The sequence below is a fragment of the Nuphar pumila genome, chromosome 4 (assembly GCF_984573655.1).
Source record: "Nuphar pumila chromosome 4, dmNupPumi1.hap1.1, whole genome shotgun sequence".
NCBI lineage: Eukaryota > Viridiplantae > Streptophyta > Magnoliopsida > Nymphaeales > Nymphaeaceae > Nuphar > Nuphar pumila.
Window position 1 is genome coordinate 40,895,250 of NC_143252.1, and position 8,563 is coordinate 40,903,812.

Below are 8,563 nucleotides of genomic sequence, written 5' to 3' on the forward strand. Positions count from 1 at the left end.
CGATGTCAGGGTTGACCAGCGTGGCCAGATCTCTTACTCCAGGGGTGGTTTTCTTTGGTTTGCATAGAAAAAGAAAATTAAACCAGTAGAGAATGGGCTTTCCATCTTCTCAACCCAGCATAAATTGGACCTATGTCACAAATATTGCAGATATTTTGATGCAATATTTTCATGGGTGATATTTTACAGAAATAACATTATATTAAAAAAACACCTATACTAATGACATCACATTTTTAATCAATAAAAACTGGTTTCTGTGTTATGCAGATGTTTATTATTTTTTTTTAATATTGGCAAGCTGGGGTTAGGCAGACCCGACCAATTGCATAGAATTTAATATGCAGAATTTTGTAGATATGCAAACCAATCAGGAAGTTTATCTTTCCAAAGATGTCTGCTATGTTTTACACATACTTTATGTATGTTTCATATTTTTATAGATACCAATATTTTTTCAGAGATTTCTCACTCCACATGCGAGGCTCTAAAATGAATCACGAGTTCCCCAACAATTTCTCACTCCAAAATCCAAAATTTATTGTATAACTGAACAACAGATCAATACATACAAATCTGGAACCTACCATCAATTACATACATCAAATCAATTTTAAACAGGACTCAAGACCATCACTCGTCAAACTCAAAAGGAAAAAATTAAAAAAAAAATAGAACAGGAAGGAAACAACAAATCAACAACCTCCTGCAGTCAAAAGCCCACAAACAAAATGCAGCAGATAAGCCCAACCGAATCACTACAGATAGAAGTAAGAACCAAAACGCCGGAATTTGGTATCAGCAATGCAATTAGTTAGCTTCAGCCTCTTCTTCCTCTTCATACTCAACCTCATCATCAGCAGTGGCATCCTGATATTGCTGATACTCGGAGACAAGATCATTCATGTTGCTCTCAGCTTCTGTAAATTCCATTTCATCCATGCCTTCTCCTGTATACCAATGCAGAAAAGCTTTCCTTCTGAACATGGCAGTGAACTGCTCGCTTACCCGCCGGAACATCTCTTGAATCGAAGTAGAATTGCCAATGAATGTAGATGCCATCTTCAATCCTTTAGGTGGGACATCACATACACTAGACTTCACATTATTCGGAATCCACTCAACAAAGTATGAGGAATTCTTGTTCTGCACATTAAGCATCTGCTCATCCACCTCTTTAGTACTCATACGACCGCGGAACATTGCAGAGGCAGTGAGATACCGGCCATGGCGAGGGTCAGCTGCACACATCATGTTCTTTGCATCCCACATCTGCTGAGTAAGTTCAGGGACAGTCAGGGAGCGGTACACTTGAGAGCCGCGCGAAGTCAGGGGCGCGAAGCCGACCATGAAGAAATGGAGGCGAGGAAATGGGATCAGGTTTACGGCGAGCTTTCTCAAGTCCGAGTTCAGTTGTCCTGGGAATCTTAGACAACAGGTGACGCCACTCATGGTTGCAGATATCAAATGGTTAAGATCACCAACTGAAAAAAAAAAAAAAATTATTCATGTCAGGAAGCCTTCAAAAGAAATCAAGATGACTTGTGAAGGCGCGCAGTAAGAGTTCATTGTCTTTTAAAAGATCTGCTTTCTGTACTAATTTATCCAGTAAATCTGGAAAAAAAGACAAATATTTGATGAATAACAGAGACATGATGAAAATTGTTATTTTTTAGAAAAATAGAAAAGATGAGACTTCTAAACAACTAATATAATAATGAGCGACTCAAACATGCTAAATGAAATTTGTGTGCTTTCTTTTATTTTATTTTTAAATTCTGATCAAAAAGATGTGATCTAGGTACTTGATTTTACAGGGATTAGCTCTTGGAGCATTCAATTCTAACACATGAGTGGGTTTTTATAGGGTTCTAAAAATCAACTTTCCGAAATCTTTGTAAAATAAGGATCAAAATATATATCATTTTTTCTGTAAAACCCATCATCAAAAAAAAAAAAAACAGATTTGAGGAAAAATGGTTTTTCAAAATGAGGAACCGCTTTCCCCTCTCGTTTGCAATGGATAAGGATAAACCTTACCCCCCTCCCCCCATTATCGAGAAGGGTGAGGGTTATCCGCACCTGCCTCACGGTAGGTTGTTCAGCCCCACCCAACTCGACGAGAGATAATTGACTGAACGAGAGAGGAGGAAGCCGTCAGAGCATTGCTGACGACCACCACAGGTAATGACCCTTTCCCCTTTTTTTCATCTTTTTCTGTTTTGAGGGAAAGCTGGCAGTCATGGCTGCCAGTGTATCTGAAGAGAGGAGACCAGTTGCCTGTATTGATGCAGAGAGAGAATGAATACCGAAAACTGAGTGGTTGCTGGCGATACTCGAGACAAAGAGAGAGACGCACTAATTAGGAACCCACTACCCCGACCGACAACCACCGTGGCTGCCAACGTCTCTTCTCAACAAGACAGAGAGAAAGAGGGGCGGGACAGAGAGTAGTCGTCGGCCACCACCATGGTTGTCGACGATGCCACCATGAATTGTGAGAGGGTGGAACACCCTCTGTCTCTACCTTTTTGGTTGAGCCAGTAAGAAGAGAATGACCATTTCTCGATCGACTGGGTTTGGGCTGAGTAGACTGAGTTGGCCCAACCTGAACCAGTCGAGGTGTGAACCCATACCGAGTCGGGTTAGACTGAGGGATCCACTCGATTCGGGTGCAACCCAGACCGAGTCTAGTTAACAAATAAATAAATAAATAAATAAAATTGTATAGTCTCGGTCAATCAAATTGATCCGAACTAAACCAAACCGAGTTAGTTTGACCAAATCGGTCTGGGTCTCAGACCAGATAAAGTTTGATTGAGACCGACTTGATCCAGGTTCAATCTATACCAAGTCTGATCAACGAGTTCTTGAGCTCGTCTTGATTGACATAACCAGTTTGGACTGAACCAGATTGAGTCCATTGGGTCGGGTTTGAGAGAGTCTGAGGTTGTTTGTTTGGGTCTGGATTGAACTGGACTAGACTTGGTCTAAGTTCAATTTGATCCAGTTGATCTTGACTGATCTAGGTTGAGCCAGATCCATACAGAACTGAGTCTAGATCTAGTCTGGATTTAGATGGATCAATCCTAAATCCAGATTAAAACTGGATATAGATAGATCAGTTCTAGATCTAAAGCAGAACTAGGTCTGGATCCAGTCCATCAGTTTTGGATTTATAATAGGATTGGGTTTGGATCTAGTCTGTGACTAGTTGGGTCAGTCTTAAATTCAGATCATAATTGTATCTAGATACAGTATGTGATTAGCTGGATTCAAGATTAATTTTAGAGAGTCCAAATGGGTTTGAACCCAAACCTAGTGAGGTCCAAACCAAGTTCAGTAAACCTAGTGTTCTAAACTCAGACTGAGCTCAGTATGACCTGGGCTGAGTTAGGTTAAATTGTAAAGAGTTGAAATGATCAAATTACCCTTGTGTGTGACCCGATATCAAGTTAGTAAAATGAGCATAACTTCATGCCTCGAACTTAGAATTGAGTAAGGTTTATTGTGTTATGGTTCTAACCAAAGTAAAAGTACAAAATTTGAGGTTTGACAGACCACCTTAGGAGAGGTATTTTGGCAATTTTAATAAAGTATAAAGAATGTCTATTTATTGATATAAATATGCTTGTGTGATGATCATATTCTATTATTAGAGTCACGTGAGAGTCGACTGCAGGCTAGAGTGCAACATTTGCATTTAAGGGAAGGAAAATTATAAGCATTTTAGTTAACAAAATATTGTATATTGACGTATTTATAAATTAGACTACATGAAATCATGTTTTTCTAATGAGTTTGCGACTGCAAATTAGAAACACTTTTTCTTATGATTAAAGAATGAATACATGTGAATTAGTCCTAAATGATATAAATGATTTCATATATATGTGGTACTTTAGCATGAGTTGCATGTATTGAATTATTGTATTTTAGATGAAATGCATACTTGAGTTTGTGTGAAGAACTTAAAAATACATGCATAAGAACTGAGTCATCGACATAAGATTTGAGTCACATACTAGTTACAAAGGTACTATTAATGACTTGAAATACTTTAGCATGCTAAACCCCATAAATTACCAAGAAAGACGAGTAAAAATGACTAACTGATAGCCATCAACGTGAGAGTTGTTACTGTTGGAGCTCTTAAGATTTATAGATGTAGAAAGACTACATCTCTGTGTACTTAGAAAATTGGTAAACCTCGTAACCCCATGATTGTCCCTTGAGAATACTTGAATGAGAATGTTCCTTGAGAAAACTTGTCGAAAGACAATGGGTATGAACTTGAGTAAAAGTTTATGTGAATGCATAAGATGCATATGTCCTAAGAAATTTTAGGGTTTTACCAAGAAATTTGAGACTCTAGAATGAAATTAAGATGTAGCATGAACCACGAAAAACTTTGGGACATGTATAGTTCTAGGGTAGTGACTTGCCAGATCGCTATTGTTGGGTCCTTCTTCACTGTAGTGCCTAGTGATTTCGAATGTGATCACTCAAAGTGGTTCATAATTTGGCCAACATTATAAAATTTAAATATTCTATATAGGTTGCTACGCCCATAGTAGGCTATTATTGGTATAGTCAAAGTAGATAGCGGTTAACATTGAGAGTATGCTAACTTATGAGAATCGACTAAAAAATTGAAGAAAATTAAAAAGCACAAACATATGTGCGATGTGTGATAAAACCTACTACAATTGTAATTTGAATTATTTTGCTTGTAATTTAATCTTTATTGAGTTTTAAACTCACTTTTTTTTAATTATTATAATTGTAGGTTCCAGATAACTTGTGAGACATGACTTGGTGTAGGATGTTGTCAGCCTTCTGCAATATATATATATATATGCTATTGTCTTTTGATAGAATAGTTTTCCCTTTTTTTTATTTATTGAACTTAAGATGTGATGTCCCCTTTGAATGATGTAACTTTTATGGTTTATGTATGATTTTTTTATTTAAATTTAAATTATAATATTTATTTAAAAAAAATGGTGCCATATTTTTTGGAGCTACTTTTATATTTTCTTATAATATCCGCTAACCCGGGCTCTAGAGATGCCAGGCCCACAGGTGTTACATTTTCATTGAAAAACACGACCTGTGAAAAAAGCACCGGAAAAGCCAAAAAAAACCCATTTAGCATGTTTGCATCAATCTTTATATACATGGAGTGCAATCTAAAAATTAAAGCATGATCGACGCAGCAAATAAGTCTGTAGGATTAAATATAGATAAAGAGAGAGAGATCTTACAAGTAGGAGTAGTGAGCTTAAGGGTTCTGAAGCAGATATCATACAGAGCCTCATTGTCAAGGACCATGCACTCATCCGCATTCTCCACCAACTGATGCACAGAGAGAGTTGCATTGTATGGTTCCACCACCGTATCCGAAACCTTCGGCGACGGGAAAACAGAGAACGTAAGCATCATTCTATCTGGATACTCCTCCCGAATCTTCGAGATTAACAGTGTTCCCATGCCCGATCCTGTTCCTCCTCCAAGAGAATGGCACACTTGAAACCCTGCTCAGCAGAAAACCACCCAAATGCTGTTATTCAAAAAGTTTTGAGAAAGATCTTGAAAACCTCGTTGCTATCTCGTGTTGAACATGACTAAAAGAGGGCTACTCCAGAGTACGGTACTCTCTAGCTGAATCTCATAGGCACACTCTTTCTTCGGCCAATTTGACCCTATGAATACGTTCAGCATGTTTAATATACTATGAAACGCACTTTGGATCGAGTGATTTTGGATGCAAACATATGATTTTCTTAGTAGCGTGACCAGGTCTTTGTGCCGACTGCGGTTTCTTCCGGTTATTGATCAGAAAAAAAAAGTACACGTTGTAAACTGTTGAATCGTGTAACCCTTAGAAAACCCGCTTACGCAACATGATCGGACGATTTAAAAAAACTGCTTAATTTATGCAAACAAAGACACAGAATAGAAGACATTCTTCTAAACTAAAAAAAAAGACAAAAGGGAAAGGAAATGGATTCTGATCTAACCTTGAAGGCAATCACAGTTCTCCGCTTCCTTGCGAACGACATCGAGCACCGCATCTATGAGCTCCGCGCCCTCCGTGTAATGCCCCTTGGCCCAGTTGTTTCCGGCGCCGGTCTGGCCGAAGACGAAGTTATCCGGCCGGAAAACCTGGCCGTAGGGGCCGGATCTGACGCTGTCCATCGTCCCTGGCTCGAGATCCATGAGGACCGCCCGAGGGACGTACCGCCCGCCGCTGGCCTCATTGTAGTAGACGTTGATCCGCTCAAGCTGGAGGCCGAAGTCGCCGTGGTACGACCCGGTGGCGTCGATGCCGTGCTCGTCGCAGATGACCTCCCAGAATTTCGCCCCGATCTGGTTCCCGCACTGGCCTCCCTGGATGTGAAGGATCTCCCTCATTATCGCCGGAGAAGAAAGCAAGAAACCCTAAGATAACCGGAGCTCCGGGAGGAAATCAGCCGGTTCTAGCAAAAAAAATCTGAAAACCAGAGAACCAGAGAGGATGAGAGTGGAGGAAGGAGTTGGGTTTCCGCTTTGCTCACTGAGAAGTGGGAAGTGAGCGCTTAAATAGTTTTCATTTCAACGGATATAACCGTGATCTGGAGTTTTCTTCCGCGATCGTGCAATCCTGGCCGTCCGTTTGATGAGACTCCCGGTGGATGTTTGTCGCCGTGTTCGTCGATATAACGACCTCTAGGATAAATTACGTTCGCGTCCTTATGAATCATCCAAATCACAATCAACTCGTGTCCGGGTAGCCATGTAAAGGAATCGGATTCGGGTCAGATCTAGGCATCACTGAATTGGGCCTTAAGGTATCCACCTTAATCGGATTCAGAGTTTAATGGAGAAAAGGTGCCAAATCTGAACCCAATTAGGTAACCGGATGATTTTGTTTGTAATAGGGTCAGCTCGACGCAGACTCGGTTTGGACTTAGACTTGGATTTGAATTTGGATTTGGATGCAACTCTACCTAAATGAATTAAAAATCCGCTTATTGACCAAATCTGACTAATCGGATTTTGATTCAGTTGGATATCGGATCTAAATCCACTATGTTGACAACCCTAGATCGGTATATATGAAATAATCTGGATACCAGACCTGTACGTAATGACTCGATTAGAATTCAGGTGTGGTTTGAGTCGATGGATCGAATACCGGGTAGGGTTTGAACGTAACATAGCTGAGTGTCAATTTGCTTTCCTACTAATTTATATTTTTAACGTACATAAATTACATGGGTCGGGCTCCATGCAAAATACACATGGACACTCATATTGACACTTTGTTAAATTTGTGAAGATTATGTTATGAGCCTGATCGATAGGGATGTCAATCAATCGGACGGATTTTATCTGATATACAACCGAATTCGATTATATTTAGTTGCATTTGGTAAGCCAAAATCATATCCGATTATAATCGGATGCGGATATAGTTTTGATTTTTTGTTACGGAATCTGACAAATATTCGAAATTGACAGATATTCAAATCTGTTCCCTTGAAAAAAAAAAAACAGATCTGGTGTAGGCTTTTCACCATCCCAATCCGAATCCAAATCCATTTAACCAACATCTAATTAATTAGTTGAATATGGTAAAGCCAACATCTGATTAGTTTGCTTGAGTATTAATCCAAGGGGACATGTGAAGTAGCATGTTGACAAGTATTCATTTGTTAAGTGCCTGTTTGTTAGTAATTTTGCAGTTTGTCCATCTAATGACGTAACCGATTAAGAGAGCAGACTAGGTAAAATGTTGATGTAAATTGTCCACACAAAAGCTACACGCATCAAACATCATGTGCAATGGGACCCACTAAATACTTTGGATGCCATGCCAAACAAGACAAATGTCATGTTTTGTATTGTGTTTCACAAAAATCTTGTAAAAGCACCGTTTTACCCAATTTTCTGAGAATTATTTATCACTGTATATTGGTTTCAAGATAGAACCGACCCACAAGCTAACAAGGGCTTCACTCATTTGGTAAGTGTGACTTGTGAACGTCACCAAGGTGAGGGGGATGTCACGAGTTTGAAACCCATAGGTAACATTCTTTGTCTCAAGGTCCAAGCTGGCCGTGTACTCACTGGTGGGCAAGGGACACCTCAAAGGTTTTATCAACCAGAGGTGGTAATCGATGACGGAAGGATATTTCTCTTGGATTATCCAAACAAAAAGAAAAGAAAAGCTCAGTTGGTTTCCCAGTTCCATGTGTTGAGCAAGGGGAAGTAATCATGGAGTTTTACACTGCAAACACAGACTTAGGTTCATAGTCAACGTGACACCTCTTGACCTGCAACGGAACAGAAAAACTGTAGCAGTGGTTTCTTCACGTCAAATAAAAAATAAATAAATGAAAAGAGAACAACAAGTAAAATTGAGTAGCAACCTTTTGATGTAACCAGCTTTAACTAACAACAACAAAAAAAGATTATTCTAATTAATCATTTTTCAATTAACCCCAAGATTCTTCTATACAAAACTAGACCCATGTCCATTCATTTTGGTAGTATTACTGAGGATGAGGCCAGATAA

General features: G+C 39.3%; 1 protein-coding gene across 1 annotated transcript; it reads right to left on the bottom strand.

Moving 5' to 3' along the window:
• Positions 1-515: 515 nt before the first annotated feature.
• Positions 516-6,417, bottom strand: LOC149840088 (tubulin beta-7 chain-like). Its single transcript, XM_090004340.1, has 3 exons — positions 6,024-6,417; positions 5,268-5,537; positions 516-1,484 (listed from the first exon to the last, which is right to left on the bottom strand). The coding sequence occupies exons 1-3, from the start codon at positions 6,415-6,417 to the stop codon at positions 811-813; spliced, it is 1,338 nt and encodes a 445-aa protein (XP_089860466.1). The 3' UTR covers positions 516-810.
• Between the last annotated feature and the right edge of the window lie 2,146 nt (positions 6,418-8,563).

Coding starts and splice junctions, on each gene's coding strand:
- LOC149840088 (XM_090004340.1), bottom strand. CDS start 6,417: ATGAGGGAGATCCTTCACATCCAGGGAGGCCAGTGCGGGAACCAGATC. Junction 5,538..6,023: donor GAACTGTGATTGCCTTCAAG/GTTAGATCAGAA, acceptor TCTGCTGAGCAG/GGTTTCAAGTGTGCCATTCT. Junction 1,485..5,267: donor TAAGCTCACTACTCCTACTT/GTAAGATCTCTC, acceptor TTTTTTTTTCAG/TTGGTGATCTTAACCATTTG.